This window comes from Podarcis filfolensis (genome assembly GCF_964270895.1).
Source record: "Podarcis filfolensis genome assembly, chromosome: 2".
Lineage (NCBI taxonomy): Eukaryota > Metazoa > Chordata > Lepidosauria > Squamata > Lacertidae > Podarcis > Podarcis filfolensis.
The window spans coordinates 123,563,110-123,579,529 of NC_139605.1; the positions used below are offsets into that span (position 1 = coordinate 123,563,110).

At 47.4% G+C, this 16,420-nt stretch overlaps 4 protein-coding genes across 9 annotated transcripts in view; 2 read left to right on the plus strand and 2 right to left on the minus strand.

The window, feature by feature from the left end:
• Window positions 1-16,420, plus strand: part of LOC310756135 (histone H2A type 2-C-like) — a 39,395-nt gene that overhangs the window by 19,845 nt on the left and 3,130 nt on the right. For 2 of the 6 annotated variants that reach the window (XR_014544710.1, XR_014544711.1), the window contains one exon: window positions 4,880-4,973. The exons of 2 other annotated variants lie outside the window; for them this stretch is intronic. Coding sequence is in view for 2 of the 4 variants with exons in the window: in XM_083599836.1 (XP_083455962.1) it covers window positions 14,538-14,927 (390 nt within the window). In the remaining 2 variants the exon portion in view is untranslated. Of the gene's footprint in view, window positions 1-4,879; window positions 4,974-14,534; window positions 15,408-16,420 lie in introns of those variants that run through there. 2 more of the 6 variants (XM_083599836.1, XM_083599837.1) reach the window with 1 other exon arrangement.
• Window positions 9,523-10,132, minus strand: LOC310756138 (histone H2B 5-like). Its single transcript, XM_083599840.1, has one exon. It carries the CDS (start codon window positions 10,071-10,073, stop codon window positions 9,693-9,695), a length of 381 nt encoding a protein of 126 aa, XP_083455966.1. The 5' UTR covers window positions 10,074-10,132; the 3' UTR covers window positions 9,523-9,692.
• LOC310756137 (histone H2A type 2-B) lies at window positions 10,328-11,016 on the plus strand. The gene has a single exon (XM_083599839.1). The coding sequence runs from the start codon at window positions 10,495-10,497 to the stop codon at window positions 10,882-10,884; it is 390 nt and encodes a 129-aa protein (XP_083455965.1). The 5' UTR covers window positions 10,328-10,494; the 3' UTR covers window positions 10,885-11,016.
• On the minus strand, window positions 11,141-11,676 carry LOC310756143 (histone H4). Its single transcript, XM_083599849.1, has one exon. The coding sequence runs from the start codon at window positions 11,596-11,598 to the stop codon at window positions 11,287-11,289; it is 312 nt and encodes a 103-aa protein (XP_083455975.1). The 5' UTR covers window positions 11,599-11,676; the 3' UTR covers window positions 11,141-11,286.

Sequence of the window (16,420 nt, forward strand, 5' to 3'; positions counted from 1 at the left end):
CAGCTGGGACAGGAGGTGGAAAGGGAGGGAGAGAGGAAAGAAGGGGCTTCTTTCAGCCTAAGGAGATAAGAGAGGCATGGAAGGGAGAGAGTCCTTGCATCTTCCTGTCCTCTCCTCTAGTGTGCAAACCCATCTTCAGGTTGACCACTTCTAGGGAGTCTTCACAGTGGCATAGCTCAATAATTTTAGATTGGGCAGAATGGTCTTACCCTGGTGGGTGGGTGGGAAGTCAGTTCTGCTGCATTTGGGGCCCCTCCTGTTTGTTCTGGGACCCCAGACCTCTGTTGTTGGTGCCGGTTGAACCATTTTGTTGAAGAGACTGAGATTCAGGCTCCAGACCTTTGCATCCTTTCCTGTCCCTTCAAACATGGTGGGGCTTGGCAGTGGCGGAGCTTCATGCTCTGGCACCGGGGATGGGGGCAGAGAGCAGGAGAAGTGGGGGCTGGTGTACATCCTGGGGGCGGGGCACCCAGCGCAGGGGGGGACAGCCACGATGGCACCCTGCCAGGACCACGCTGTTGGGGGCGGTGCACTCCCCCCGTACTCCTCTTCCTCTGCCACTGGGGCTTGTCTCTAACTAGCAGGGGCAGAGTAGAGGAGATGCTCTCCTGAACAGGCCTGGGGCAGAACGTTGGCAAGCCAATGCAGTGGCCAAGGCAGTATAAAGGCATGTCCTTAACCCCAACTCTTCCTAGTCCCATCATGGAGGATAAGGAGGGAAAGGCCACCTGGATCTTGATGGCTCTGCTGTGTGCTTCTGAGTGCCAGTTGCTGGAAACTGCAGGAGGGGAGAGTGACTGTTGCTCTCAGGTCCTCCTTTGTGGTTTCCTGTAGGGATCTGGCTGGCCACTGTCAGAAACATATGCTGGACTAGATGGACCTTTGGCCTAATCCAGCAGGGCTCTTCTTGTCTTCTTATGTACCACTGGTTCCATGAGGGTGCCTCTGCTCCACCATGTGCTCCACTCCCACCAGCAACAGTGCAGGCAATACACAGAAAGGTCTTTGACAGCCTCTCTCCTCTGACCTGGTCAGCTTCAATGCCCTCAGCTCCTTTCCCAGCTCTCCGTCTCCCCAACTGCCTCTCTGTTCATGGGAGCTATCTTCTCCCACATCAGACCATTGGTCCATCTAGCTCAGTAGTGACTGTGGAAGAAGATGACAGCAGGACAATCACATTGAGAAGTGAGGGAAGGGACCCCCTTGCACTTCCTCTATAGCATGTCATCCATGGACACCAATTGTTTCTGTGGCATTCCTTTTTTCTGATCAGCAAATAGGATTCAAAAGGCTTCCGAGATTCTGCCAGGTACTGTCCATGTGCTCTCAAGCATATCAGTGAAACCATAAGGACTAGAAACTTTCCCCATTTTTAAAAAATCCACCCACACCTTTGCAGGAGGCTGGATTCTGTTGCTGCACCTTTTCTCCACTTGCACAGAATTGTGACACAAACTCAGCCCTGTGGTTTTAATTGTTTGACTTATTCAACCCTCAAATCTTAAGGAGGGGCAGAGTGGGCTGGCAAGTTTAGAAAGCTGCTGTTTTTACAAAGATATGAGAGGAGTTTTTTTGGCAAAAATAGAGGGAGTTGAGAGGTGCAGGATTCCGTTAATAACCCCCCTCCCCAATAATCTAAGCACTACACATATTCTTAAACCGGGAATAAATCTGACCTGGAGTGGAAGGATTTTTCAGGTTTGTTGTTCAGAAGTTACAAAGGAAGCACTGAGTCAGACACTTTGCAGACCATCTACATTAAATCTTCAGTCTCTTCCTTTCCTCTGTCTTCGCTGTGAATTGTTCCACCAACAGTAACAGCCCCCATAAGAAATAAGGGAGGGGAAAAGAGATCTTTACTGAAGCCCAAATAAAATAATAATGGTAAAGTAAAACAAAACTGCCATGAGACTCCAGACTTCAGAGGGAAACGAACCCTGAGAAGGCCTCTCCCCCTTCCACTGCGACTGCTTGGGAAAGAGGCCACACAGAGCCCTTGTTACGAGATCAGTGGCTTCCTCTTCCCATTTTCTAATTAAAGACTCTTCAGAGAACCAGGGGCGTTGCTAGGTGCTAAAAAAGGACCCAGGGGTGCAGGCCTGTGGCACAAATTTGCATCCATTTTGCATATGCTAATTTAAGGATGTCTCTGGGCAAAAGTAGAGGGCAGGTGTCTGAGGACTCTCAGCACTGCCTGCTTGCTACTTTGCCCCACGGTCTATGAGGGATAGCAAGAGGCAACAGAGATGTGCCCAGTGCCCAGCTGTCCTGTAAGCAAATTTAAAGAGAGAGAAAAATTAAAATGGGAGAGAAAGGGGCAGGAGATCTCGAGCCAAGGATCCCGCGGGGTGGGATGTTGGGAGGAGAGAGATTTGAGTCGGTTCACATTTAAAGCTCTATCAAATGCACAGCCCTTTCAAATCCACATGTTCCAAAATAACACAAGAACCAAAACACAGATACCCTTGGAAATCCAAGTGGAGTAAGCCCACTTGAACGCAGTGGGGCTTACTTCTGAGTAGACCAAGGGCTTTTCTGTTGGGATGACAGGGTGCCGGGCCTGCTAGCTCTAGCAATTCCTAGGACATGATCTATGTTCCACTTCACTTGTGTTTTATTCATAGATCCTCTACAATTCTATATGCTTGTAGAACTTTATAATGGGCACAGCATACAACATCCTAAATAACTAAGGCATACCTTCCAACATTTCTCTGGTGAAAATAGGGACATCCTCTTCTGCATCAGGAAGCTTCTCCCGCGCTTGATCTCACCCCACACATAGACGTCATGCACACATGAACACATAGACATCAATCACCTTGAGTCAATGACAGGTTGTCCTTGCAGGATTGTTGTAAAGAAAAAATGTCTGAGGGAAGGAACTGTGTATAACACCTTCCACAGATAAATAGAATAAAATAAAAATTAAGCCTTAAGCTGCCTTGAGTCCCTGTGAAGGGAAAAGGCGGGATATAGTAGCAGTAATGGAAACTGTGAGGAAGCTCAGGAACACACGATAGAAGATATCCTATTGAACTCAGTGGGATTAAGTTATGAGTAAAAATGCTTAGAATTGCAGTGTAAGGCAATTCAGTGTAAGGCCCAGTCTTTACCCAGTTACCTGGGAGGAAGCTCCATTGAATACTGTGGGACTTACTTCTGAATAGACAGTGTAAGGCTTCTTTTTTAATAAAGGAATAAATACTCATTAAAAATGGCTTGCTGCTGAAGCATTGTAGTTCATGGATTTAAAGTGTGCTGGTGACCTTTTCCTTCAAAATTACAAGAAGGGCTTCGTATGCCAGATTTACCATTTCCTTCATTGGGTGCAGGGATTTTATTTTCAGGATAAACAGGACTCCCACCCACCCGCACCACTTTTAATTGTTCTCTGAGATGGGGAGGGGAGGAAAAAGGAAAACATTCTGGGATCAAATGATAAACTGAGACATCTTCTGTAATTTCAGGACTGTCCCTGGAAAATCAGGACACTTGGAGGGTATGCTAAGGTTGTGTTGTTTGTAAAAAAGCAAGTTTCTAGACCTCATGGTGGCTGCAAGTATGGATTTCATAGGGAGAAGAGAAGTAGGAAGGTTTAAGTGCTCTGTATAGCAGTTGTCTTCTGGGAAAAAACAGAACAAATGGTGCAAATTTGCATGACTTATGCAGGTCGCATCCTTCTGGGCATGTCATTTGAGTGGCTTTGGGTCACGTGTTTTAAATGCATGTACAGCTCTGCCTGTGCCCACCCAGATGATGTCAATGCTGGTACCTTGGGGAGGATTAGCTTGAGCAGCATTTACTGAAACATGATGGGCCATTGGAGTTGGTTGAGCCTTTTGCCCTGGAGGGCAAGAAGATTCACTCCTCAATTAGAGTTTTGATGGTTTCGGAAGTGGCACACTGCCCTCCAGTGGCCAGACAGCTGAACTGAACAAAACAACAACAACATGTAGTGCTCTCTCTCGGCTGGGCCAGACGTTTTGCTTCCTGGGAGGCAAAGGACAAGATGGTGCCCCCTCCCATTCCACATACAGAAGCCGAACAGACTGGCACCTGAATGTTAGTTCCACACTGGTGACAGTTTGGGAGAGTGTCCTCTACAACACATGAGGCAACCAGGGGCGCTTAGTCCTCCCAGGAGGAAAGGGCCAGAAGGCCTTAGGAGAAAGAGTCCAGGGGATCCTGACCCTGCCCACCAGCACCTGCTGCCTCACCAGGCCTAATGGCAGAGTGTCTCAAGAGGCCTCCCATCTCAACCCCAATTGTATGACATTACAGCAGGATCATGAGCCCTCTCCCTACAGTGTTGTGCAATGTCTTTTGACTTAATCTGAAACAAATACATATTAAAATGAATGTGTAGAATCAAACAACAAACTACCAGTGTTCTAAATTTCAAACAGTCAGTTTTCCTGAAGTCCACCAGTGGACAATGCAAGGTACCTGACCTCCCTCTAGCCAATATGTTCCTGCATCCTGGGATGGAGAGGGCAAGGGACAATGTGGCAGCAAGGTTGTCGCAGTGGAAATGCTCCAGCAGGAGCTGCATTGGATTGGCTCTGCTGATGTGTTGACCCCATGACAATCTCAGAGTTCACTGGGAAGAAGGATTGACTGTTAAACCACTCTGGGAATCTGTGAGGGGGGGGGGACAAGGGTTTCTAATAACTCTGAGCACCCTTAACAAACTACAGTTTCCAGGATTCTTTAAGGGAAGCCATGACTGTTTAAAGTGGTGCAGCACTGCTTTAAATGCATAGTGCAGATGGGGCCCCTGTGTGGGCAATGTCTACTGCTAAGTTTTCCAGTTGCTATTATGGGGTTGGCCTCAGCACCAAGTTTAGCTCACTGCACATTGCTTATGTCTTAACAGAAACCAGAAGAAGCTGCAAGAAACAGTGAAACAGAACAAGGACTAAATGAACTGTATATAAAATGATAATAATAAAATATGCACATCTGCTTAATTTGAATGACTTTATCCATTGCATAGGAATCCAACTGTCATTGGCTGCCAGAGTCTAGATTAGTGCAGCAGAAATATTTTGTGGGGGGAAATGATTGATGTATCTGTTTTGTGTTTTGTCCTTAGAGCATCAGCCTTCTGACTCATCTGAATTTTGTACACCTCCTCAAATGTGGGAATTGCTAGCACTTTTTGTGGATCGTTAGAGTAGATCTGCTCCAACGCGCTCTGCCTGCCTTCTCTGAGTTCCTTCCCCAAGCGCACTGCTGGAAAGAATGGTGAAAACACCCAGAGCGGTGGAAGTGCTGAACACTCACAGCCATGCTGACAGTTTTAATTTGGTTATTAGCAGCAATGTTGCTGTTGATGCTGCCAGTGCTGCTGCTGATTCTGCTGGTGATGCTGATGCCACTGCTGCCTGCCAGATATAGCAAGGAGTTGGCAGGTTAGCAAAAAAAAAGTATTGGAGGGGGGAGTTTGGGCCTGCAGGCTGTCAGTTCACCACCTCTACTCTAATGCACAACTCTTAGGCAACTGAAAGAGGGAGCTGTACTTAAAATATAAAAAAGATGAAACTCACAACTCTGCAGCTTCAGGATTATGGATGGAAAACAGAAAGCCAATGCATGTGTATGGCTTTTGCTACTCATATGGAAACAAGCAGGTTGCAGGGAGCAGACCAGAGATCACCAATAGTCCTTCAGATGTTTAACCACAACTCCTACAGCTTGCATGGCCAGTAACAGAGGTGCAGCATGGGGGGGGGGGCAAGGAGGCCATGGCCCCAGGTGCACATTTTTGAGGGGGCATTTTTGAGGCACCTCGCTGACAGCCATGGACCCCTAGCAGCTGAGGTGTGGCAGCAGGCAGGTTGGTCTAGTGCTCAGGTGAATGGAGGCAGCAGTAGAGGAGCCTGTTGGGAGGTGGACTCCATTCACTCTCTCCAGGCACATCCCCCTGGCGCATGCATCCCCCTTAGCTGCCCAGTCCAACGGGGTGCAACACATGCCCCGCCCTGGGCTCTGGCAACACACACTATGCCACTGGCCAATGGTCAAACATGATGGGAGTTGTAATCCAGAAATCTCTGGAGAACCAAAGCTTATCCATTCTAGAACTAACTGATGTCTTCTCCTCCTCCTCCTCCTCCTCCTCCTTCTCCTCCAAATTTGTATAACTTTCTTCATCCCAAAACCACATGCCAATTCACAGCATAAAATCTTAATTGTTGTAAGGATAAAAAAGAGAAAGGCTCCCACAAGCCAGTCAAGCTATTGGCTACAATCCTGAAATTCTCAAGACACAGTGAACCATCACTGAGATTTGAAATATTTGTGTTCTCACAGTTCCCACCCCTTCCAAAATTCTGCTTAATTGCTTGAGCAGCACAACTGGTTACCAACCAATTTAACATAGCTCACATCCTGCCAGATGTTGTGCCTGCTAGGTGCTTTCCCCAGCAGCCAGAACAAACACCAAGAAGCTGATCCAGTCCCAGAGCCACCATTCATGACTAGTGGACTGCATTTGCCTTGAATAGTCACCGGCTGCCTGCACCTGCTGGAATGATGGGTTTCTACAAAAGTAGGTTGAAGGTAGGTCCACATCACTGTTACTATACAATCTGTTTTATATTTTGAATATTAAACTAAGAAAAGGGCACATGGTTCTCTCCCTCTCCCTCTTACCTTCACAATAACCTTTTGAGGTAGGTTAGGCTGAGAGACAGTGTTTGGTCCAAAGCCTTCATGGTTACAAGAAGATTTGAACCCCAGTCTCTGTGGTCCTACTCCAATGCACTCAGCACTAAAGATAAGGTAAAGGACCAGGACCCCTGGCCAGTTAAGTCCAGTCAAAGGCTACTATGGGGTTGCGCTGCTCATCTCGCTTTCAGGCTGAGGGAGCCGGCGTTTGTCCACAGACAGTTTTCTGGGTCATGTGGCCAGCAGGACTAAACCTCTACTGGTGCACGGAGGACTGTGACAAGAGCCAGAGCGCACAGAAACACCGTTTACCTTCCCGCTGGAGCAGTACCTATTTATCTAATTGCACTGGCATGCTTTTGAACTGCTAGGTTGGCAGGAACTGGGACAGAGCAACGGGAGCTCACCCCATTGTGGAGATTAGAATCGCCAACCTTCTGATCAGCAAGCCCAAGAGGCTCAGTGGTTTAGACCACAGCACCACCCGCACCACACTGACTCTCCATAATAATGAAATTTTCTGTGTGGCTTGGTCAATGCCTCTGCCCAAATTCTGATGTGCTGGATAAAGTCACTCCATTGTATGATGTTTTACACAATACCCAAATGAACCCTCATAGTTTTCTTAGCCTGCCTAAGATTGCTAACTGTTTTTCCCTTCTGAGAGAGCTCCTGCATTTTAAACTGGTATGTGACAAATAGTGATTCAGAGCATAGCAATCAACTTCTAGGGGCCAATGGGTCTTGGCCCCCCAATAAAATATTTGAGGGGGCCAGGGCCCCCCAAAGTTGATGGGCATCATTCAAATGGTGTGTGTGCACCTTGTCATGTGATTATGTGGGGTGTGGCTTACCTGCCTCTCCATATTTTATTCAAGTTGGCACACTGATTCAGAGTCAATGTTATTCCTCATGGTTGCTTCTGTCAGCTACGAAAAGACTCATTTGCTATGTGGATAGTGTCATTATATGGTTTAATCACTAGGTGGCACTGGGCTTTCTTGTAGCTCAGCAGAGGCAGGTGCTTCCTGTGTCTATTCTGTTCTTCTTAGAGAGGGACAACAAAGTACTTGGCTAGCTTCCTGACTCACATCTTTTAAGCTCTTCCATGACAGTTGCCAACTTTCAGCTTGCTGTACCTCTTTTAAAGGAACACTGAAAGAATATCTGCATTTTAAGAGTTGCTGCCAGGTTTAAACGGCGCTTTCCACTGGTCTAGTTGCCCTTCCTTGTGCTGTCCTGGCTGCCCTTCTCTCTTCCCAATAAGCTTTTCATGTGGCAGTGGCACTGTGCCTCAAGGAATTAGCAACGCATTTTGACAGGGTGAAGGCCATACCACAGTCTTCCTCAACCCAGAGCTCCCTCTGTATGCTGCTGAACTACAACTAGTAGTTCTACAACTAGTAGCTAGCTGGGACTGGGGGGAGTCCATCAGCACCTGCAGCACCCCAACACAGGGTGCTTTGCTGTCCCTCTGGAAAAGCTGATTAACATATGTATGAGAGCCCACAGCATTCTTAAAAGCAAAATGAAGGTGCAAAGGGGGTCCTGGTGGTGCAGCAATAAAACTGCTAGCCATTTGCAAAGCAAAGAAGGGTCTGGTAACTGGATGCTGAGATTCCTGCATTGCAGGGGTTGGACTAGATGACCCTTGGAGTCCCATCCAACTCTACAATTATGTGATTCTAAGAAACACACAGGGATATTGGGTGGGTGTGTCAGAGAAAGGTGTGTTCCTTCCCACAGGTGACTATTTGCATATTTGGAGGCCAATAGGAGTTGGTCTCCATCAAGCCTGGAGAAGTAGCCCCTGTCAGATTTCAGAAAACGAACAGAGCTAGCAGAGATTTCGATCAACTCTGTATGACCGCATATGCCCATTAGGTGGCAGTATAGAGAATGACAAAGAAGAGGGCTGTAAAACACCAAGGGAACAGGGATCGCACGGCTTATTCTGTAGCGATCGTATTCTTCCTAATACGGAAGCAGCTTGCACTTGTTACGTTGGGCTGCCCCCCGCTCCGCGCCATGCCATTTTCCTAGGAAGCCTATTGAGGATGCTATGCCGCAAGTGCCCCCCTCCGCGCCCCGCCAGGATCTCTGAGGCTTAGAAAAGTGCCCAGCAGGAGACACCCATCCATACGCAAAGAGGCTGTTGTCTCAAGGCTTCAATAAAGCCTCCCGCTGAGCAGTGGCGTAGCGTGGGTTGTCAGCACCCGGGGCAAGGCAAGTAATTTACGCCCCCTAACCCGTGGATTTGCGCCCCCTAACCTGTGGATTTGCGCCCCCTAACCCATTGATTTGCCCTAACCCCAGATGTTGCGCCCGGTGCGGTCCGCCCCCCCTGCACCCCCCACGCTACGCCACTGCCGCTGAGCAGATTCTTTGGGGGAGAATCGGGAGCAGCGAGCGAACAGGACCTTCCCCATGACTAGATCGATTCTGCTATACTAACTTGCCCAGGTATCGATGAATTGCATACAGGCTGAAGGATGGAGCATTCAAGTCAGTTTCAGGAGTTATTCTCTGCCCCCAAAACGGACAAGGTGCTAAAGTGTTTTAACTAGCGGGACCATCTCCGCAGAACGTAACCTACTGCAGGCTATTTAACTAGATTCCGTTATGTAGATTAGGGCTCGTTTCAAAATTGTAGCATTTTTAAAAATAAATTAAGGCAGTACTAATCTGAAATTTCTGTGCCAAAAGCAAAATCCAGAACTGTGTGACTGCAAAACCATCTTCGAAACTGATGTAACGGAGGATGGGCGGAAAGAGGTAAACGTTGCACTTGTTTGATAGGTTGCCGCAGTAACAGACGAGCTTATGCGTAAAAGATTTCTGGAGAAATTTAATAAGTCATTGCCTTTTATTGCAGGGAGGGGGGGGGGAGGACGCCAACGTGCCAGGTAAATATACTGCGGTTTGGAGACAAGTGACTCGCTCTCTTCTGAGAAAAGTGGGTGGCTCTTAAAAGAGCCTTTGGGTTCTGGGTGGCCTTTCTCAGCAGCAGAGTCCGCTTACTTGGAGCTGGTGTACTTGGTGACAGCCTTGGTGCCCTCCGAGACGGCGTGCTTGGCCAGCTCCCCCGGCAGCAAGAGGCGCACGGCCGTCTGGATCTCCCGGGAGGTGATGGTGGAGCGCTTGTTGTAATGAGCCAGGCGAGAAGCCTCTCCGGCGATGCGCTCGAAGATGTCGTTCACAAAGGAGTTCATGATGCTCATGGCCTTGGAGGAGATGCCGGTGTCGGGGTGGACCTGCTTCAGCACCTTGTAGACGTAGATGGAGTAGCTCTCCTTGCGGCTCTTGCGGCGCTTCTTGTCGCCCTTCTTCTGCGTCTTGGTCACCGCCTTCTTGGAGCCCTTCTTGGGGGCCGGAGCAGACTTGGCTGGCTCGGGCATTGTGCAAGAAGCCCCCCTACTTTCTGTACCAGCAAAAAGAAGAAAAAAGCGAAGTGTGAAGCAGGCTAACTCATCCCAGCCCTCTATTTATAGTCTCCCTATGCAAATGAAGGGTTCCAATGCCGAACGTTTCCATTGGCTGAGGGCAGAGTTTTGTAGCGCCGCCACTGCGCACGCACATGCAAATTAAAGTACTGCAAGCGCCGGGTTTTCATTGGGCGGCAGCTGCCTCTCCGCTCCCGATTGGCCGCCTTTAGAAATTGTCTTCTTATTGGCTCTGCTGTGCTGGTGACAGATCGGACCAATCCGTAATTGCGCTTCCCTGGGCGAGGAGGGCATAAAAGGCGCCGGGGGTTCTTTTCTTCTTAATTGCAGTTGTATTTTTTGTTGCGCCTCTGAGCGGAGCTGAGTCAGTGTCGCCATGTCTGGCCGCGGCAAGCAAGGCGGGAAGGCGAGGGCCAAGGCCAAGTCGCGATCCTCGCGCGCCGGCCTCCAGTTCCCCGTCGGCCGCGTGCACCGCCTGCTCCGCAAAGGGAACTACGCCGAGCGGGTGGGCGCGGGAGCCCCCGTGTACCTGGCCGCGGTGCTGGAGTATCTCACGGCTGAAATACTGGAGCTGGCGGGCAACGCTGCCCGGGACAACAAGAAAACGAGGATCATTCCCCGTCACCTCCAGCTGGCGGTTCGCAACGATGAAGAATTGAACAAGCTGCTGGGAGGAGTCACTATTGCCCAGGGGGGAGTCTTGCCCAATATCCAGGCTGTTCTGCTCCCCAAGAAGACAGAAAGCCACAAGCCCAAAGGCAAGTGAGGAAGAAGCGGGCTTTTCCACCTAACAAAACCTCAAACATCTGTGCATCACAAAAAGGCTCTTTTAAGAGCCACCCACAAATATCAAAAAAGGCTGAAAGAAATCACTACTAGTGAAAATGCGTTCGTAATGAAGTACCTTTTCCCCCCTGCAAAAAAGGGAAAGGAGCTTTTGAATTTTGGGGGGATGCACATAATGCTTCGTGTGATTTGGAAACGGGAGGTAAAAGCACTGACGTCTGGCAGCTACAACAAAGTATAAACCTAAGTGGCAGAAAGTTTGGTACACAAGGCTACTTTGTAACAGCAATACAACTCTTTGTTGAAAACGTGGATGGCCCTTAAAAGGGCCTTTTGAGTATTTTTTTGGTAACTGCTAATGCTACTGCGGCATCGCCTAATTTCAGCCGCCGAAACCGTACAGAGTGCGGCCCTGGCGCTTCAAGGCATAGACCACATCCATGGCAGTCACGGTCTTCCTCTTGGCGTGCTCCGTGTAAGTCACGGCATCGCGGATGACATTCTCCAGGAAAACCTTCAGCACGCCCCGGGTCTCCTCGTAGATCAGCCCAGAGATGCGCTTGACTCCTCCACGGCGAGCCAAGCGGCGAATCGCAGGCTTCGTGATGCCCTGGATGTTATCGCGCAGCACCTTGCGGTGGCGCTTGGCGCCCCCTTTCCCGAGCCCCTTCCCGCCTTTGCCGCGACCCGACATCTTAGAGCTTCAAAGACCTTGCGAATGAGAGCGACAGGCAGCAGTTTCAGTTTATATAGTCTGAAAGCCGACCTGAAGGAAAACTTTGAGCGTGGGGAACGAGCGGGGAGTGAACGCAGGAGCGTATACTGTTACAACAACGCTATAGGGCAATGCTAAGTCAGCTTCTCCAATAAAACGCAGCAGTATTTCAAAACAGCCAGTAATAAATTAGCTGCAACAATTTAACTGAGAGAGCGCGCTGGCGCCTTCCCTGCTTTTGAGCAGGCGTAGAAAGGTATTATTATGACGTGCAATTCACTCGCTTCCCCTTCATTTCTGTGTAGGGTCCCTGAAAACTCTGACCACTACCAGGACAATGGTACAATATGAGCATATGAAAGCTGTTTTGTAATGTCATCCTATTGGACCATCAAGTGTTGGAATACAACTCAGCTTGCGCTTGAGGTTGATGTACTGTACCTACATGAGAGGGCATGGGCAACTCTAGTCTAGTCTGCCCTTTAACCCATGATGACCTTTCTTCAGGCTTGAGGGATACTCTTAAGGTTGCTTCCTTCATTACCTAATTCCTTTCTTCTTCATCCTCACGTCAGTAGGAGGAGGAAATTTTGGTGTTTTTCCTGCAGAGATGTGACACCAAGCATGGCTTGCTGCATTCCCAAACTGAGGTAGTTAGAACTAGGACATTTCCTGTAAAAAAAGCGGGCTCTTCCACCCAAGTTCTAGTGTAAAGTTCAACTTCTGCTGATGGAACTTAATCGTCGACATGGACGGAGCTCCGCCTCCTCGTTCAGAGTAATGTTGGCGATCTAAATAAATAATTAAAAAATTGTCCAGTAGCACCTATTTTATTTATTTCGACTGCGTCAGACCAACACGGCTACCTACCTGAATCTAGAATCATGGTTGGCGATCTTGTTTGAATGTGACCAGAAAAAGCTCAATATGGAGGCCAAATGGCCGAAATATTGGGAAATTTTGGAACAAGAGGGAGACAGATTAAAACTGCAGAGTTTTGAAAAATTAAAAAATAGAGTGCGAGATTGGCTTCACTGTTATCAAATAATGGAGGCATATAATTTGGATAAAAAAATTGGCTTCCAGGTAGAAAAATCAAAACTGGAAACAGAACTGTTAGATTCCAAAACTAAGAATTTGTCAAGAATGTATAACTTGCTGTTGAAATGGAACACTCAGGATGAAACAGTGAAATTTGTTATGATTAAATGGGCACAAGATGTTGGACACAACATTATGATGGCTGACTGGGAACAGTTATGGACCACAGGTATGAAGTTCACGGCATGTAATGCCCTAAGAGAGAATATAATGAAAATGATATACAGGTGGTACATGACACCAGTCAAGCTTGCAAAAATTTATCATTTGCCCGATAATAAATGTTGGAAATGTAAAGAGACTGAAGGTACATTCTTTCACCTTTGGTGGACGTGCCCAAGGATCAAGGCTTTCTGGGAGATGATCTATAACAAAATGAAAAAGGTATTTAAATATACCTTTCTGAAGAAACCAGAGGCCTTTCTCCTGGGCATGGTCGGCCAATTGGTGCTAAAGAAGGACAGAACTTTCTTTATGTATGCTACAACAGCAGCAAGAATACTTATTGCAAAGCATTGGAAGACACAAGATTTACCCACTCTGGAAGAATGGCAGATGAAGGTGATGGACTATATGGAATTGGCGGAAATGACTGGCAGAATCCGAGACCAGGGAGAAGAGTCGGTGGAGGAAGATTGGAAGAAATTCAAAGATTATTTACAGAAGCATTGTAAGATTAATGAATGTTAGAATGATGTTGGAATGAATTCATGTGATTTTAGCAGAAATGTTACAAAGATTTAGAAAAAACAGACTGTTAATTGGTGAAAGGAGGGAAAGTAAATTTATATTAATATCAAGATAAATTTACAGGACAAAAATTTGAAAAGAGGGAAAGGATTTGCTGAAATGGATAACTGACTTAGAATACAAAAAAGGGAGGTTTGAGGAGGTCAGGGAAATAAGCTAATGAAAGAAAACAAATGGGAAGATTTGCTGTATTTTTTCTTGATTTTTCTTTTTGTTTAATGGATTTTAATTCTTTGTTCTTTCTTTTTGATCTTTCTTTTTTCTTTTTTGTATTTCATCTTTTTTTTTGTTTAAAATGATGTTTTTCTTGATTTTTCTTTTTGTACCTCCTTTAAAAACTTTAATAAATATTTTATACTTCCCAGGACCCATACACTCTCAATCAGGTTCTACATGCTGGATCTGCTTGGACACACGGCAGACCTTTGCCCCCAAGCTAAGCTCCAGCAGCTTCATCAGGCACGTCTGTTCCGCGCATCTCTGGGACCTGCGTGTTAAGGGCGAGAAATAAAATAAACAATGATTATGATAATAATTCAAAGGATACATCTATAATTGACCGGCTGTCCACGAGACCAAAACTGACACATTAACTCTCGGGCGAAATTTAGCGCGCGCACGACAGAAACAAGCTCTTCCTTATGGCATAATTTAAATTATTTCATTCATCAAAGCACACCTCACGCATTAGAAACACTCCCACCCCTTCTGTCAGACGACTGTAAGAAGCAGCCGCGGAAGCTCGGAGTGGGGAGCTGTTATGTCCCAACTTTTCGATTGGCTGAGAGGGCTCTTAAGCTCATCCCCACTTGCGCGCGCACATGCAAATGATGAGCCTGTGATTCCCCACTTCCAATTGGATGAACGCGTCGTCTCCCCCTCAGGTTGGTGCAGACTTAGAAATCTTTTCCCCAATTGGTTTATTTTTTTTTTAACTCCATCTCCAGCCAATCAGAAGCGTCATTTTCGAGCCTCTCGGAAGATATAAAAGCCCCTCGCCGGCTTTGCCTCCCGTAGTTGGCTCGCTCTCTTGGGAGAGGAAGTTGTGTGGGTTCAGCGACAACAGCATGTCTGGCCGCGGCAAGCAGGGAGGCAAGGCGAGGGCCAAGGCCAAGTCGCGCTCTTCGCGGGCCGGCCTGCAGTTCCCCGTGGGCCGCGTGCACCGCCTGCTGCGCAAGGGCAACTACGCCGAGCGGGTGGGCGCCGGCGCGCCCGTCTACTTGGCGGCCGTGCTCGAGTACCTGACGGCCGAGATCCTCGAGCTGGCCGGCAACGCCGCTCGCGACAACAAGAAGACCCGCATCATTCCCCGCCACCTGCAGCTGGCCATCCGCAACGACGAGGAGCTCAACAAGCTGCTCGGCAAAGTCACCATCGCCCAGGGCGGCGTCCTGCCCAACATCCAAGCCGTCCTCTTGCCCAAGAAGACCGAGAGCCACAAGGCCAAAGGGAAGTGAAGCTGCTCTTCTGGGCCTCGCAGTTCTCCTGTAACTGAACCAAAGGCTCTTTTCAGAGCCACCCACACCTTCCAGAAAAGAGCTGGCAATCGCCTGATTGCTGTTGCCTCAATCCTTTCTTGCTTTCCCCTTTGCTACAGTTTGTAGAAATGGAGGCCATATGACATGTGTGCTTTCAAATCATTTATCATTAGTTTTATTTGTTGGTGATATTCATGGTTATCAAAGTTGGCAATTATGTCTTTGATCTACTGCACTTTGTTTAAATTACAGCTGTATTGTCATGGTTCCTATTTGGATAAGCTCCTGAGCCTGACAAACTAAACCAAAACATAATGTGTGGTGCTGGGAATGTGATGGCTTGTCAGTTTGGACATGTTGCAGTCAACTTCACCACGTGAAGCACCCAAACACTTGGCTGCCAAACTCTCTCAAAGTGTAAAAACAGAAGAATAATAAGCACTATAAATCTAGATTAAGGTAGGTAGCCGTGATGGTCTGATGCAGCCAAAATAAATAAATAAAAATTGTCCAGTAGCAACTTAGAGACCAACTTAAGTTTGTTCCAGGTATAAGTTTATGTGTGTATGCATTTCAGGTATCTGAAGAAGTGTGCATGCACACGAAAGCTTATACCCAGAACAAACTTACTGTAGTTGGTCCCTAAAGCACTATAAAGATTTTCTAAAAGTTGCTTGTCATTAAAAACTAGGTATGGAGTTTGCTGTTGGTGAGCAGTTCTTCCCCTAGCACAGGTGTTACTTTCCTGCCATTGGGGGACCTTTTGCCAATTTTCTAGCTGGAGAATAACTTGGGGATAGTGAAATGGAAGATGAAAAAACATGCTTGGGCTGCAGCCACCTCTGTGTTGGCAGGGATCCTGTGTATGTCCCCCCCCCCCATGTCCTGGAGCATGGTCTGATTCCTGCCTCCATATAATGTTTTCAACTAGCTGTTGAACCACTTTGTTGAATATATGCATATTTTGGCAGATCCCCCTTCCTTTGGAGGATCTAGTCTGACAGCACCCTTCTGAGTGCTCTTGTCTTAACATACAAATTATACTGCTGCAAGATCATCACATGGATGATGTATTTACAACAATTATATCCTATGCTTAGGCTTTGAGTCATAATTTTTAATAAGCTGGAAAGGCAAAGAACTTAGAGGTGCACCCCACCCCACCCCATAACCAAATATTTGGCAGAGGGCCTTGGGAAAATGAGTATAGCACGAAAGAGCAGAATACTACCGTATTTTACCTTGTGTCAGGGAAGGTGCTGTTTATGGTGTAGCCTAGAGAGGCCTTTTGAATTAATGTGACGTGATGCACATATCTAAGTTGAGTCCAAAATTCAGCTGTGGATATGGGCAGTAGATTTGGGAAGAAGTGCAGTAACGCTATTCTACCAGGTAACCTGTTGGAGCCTTTAGGACATATCAAACTTATTTTACCGCTTTGTTGTGGGGACAAGCCAGATTGGAATTGGGGA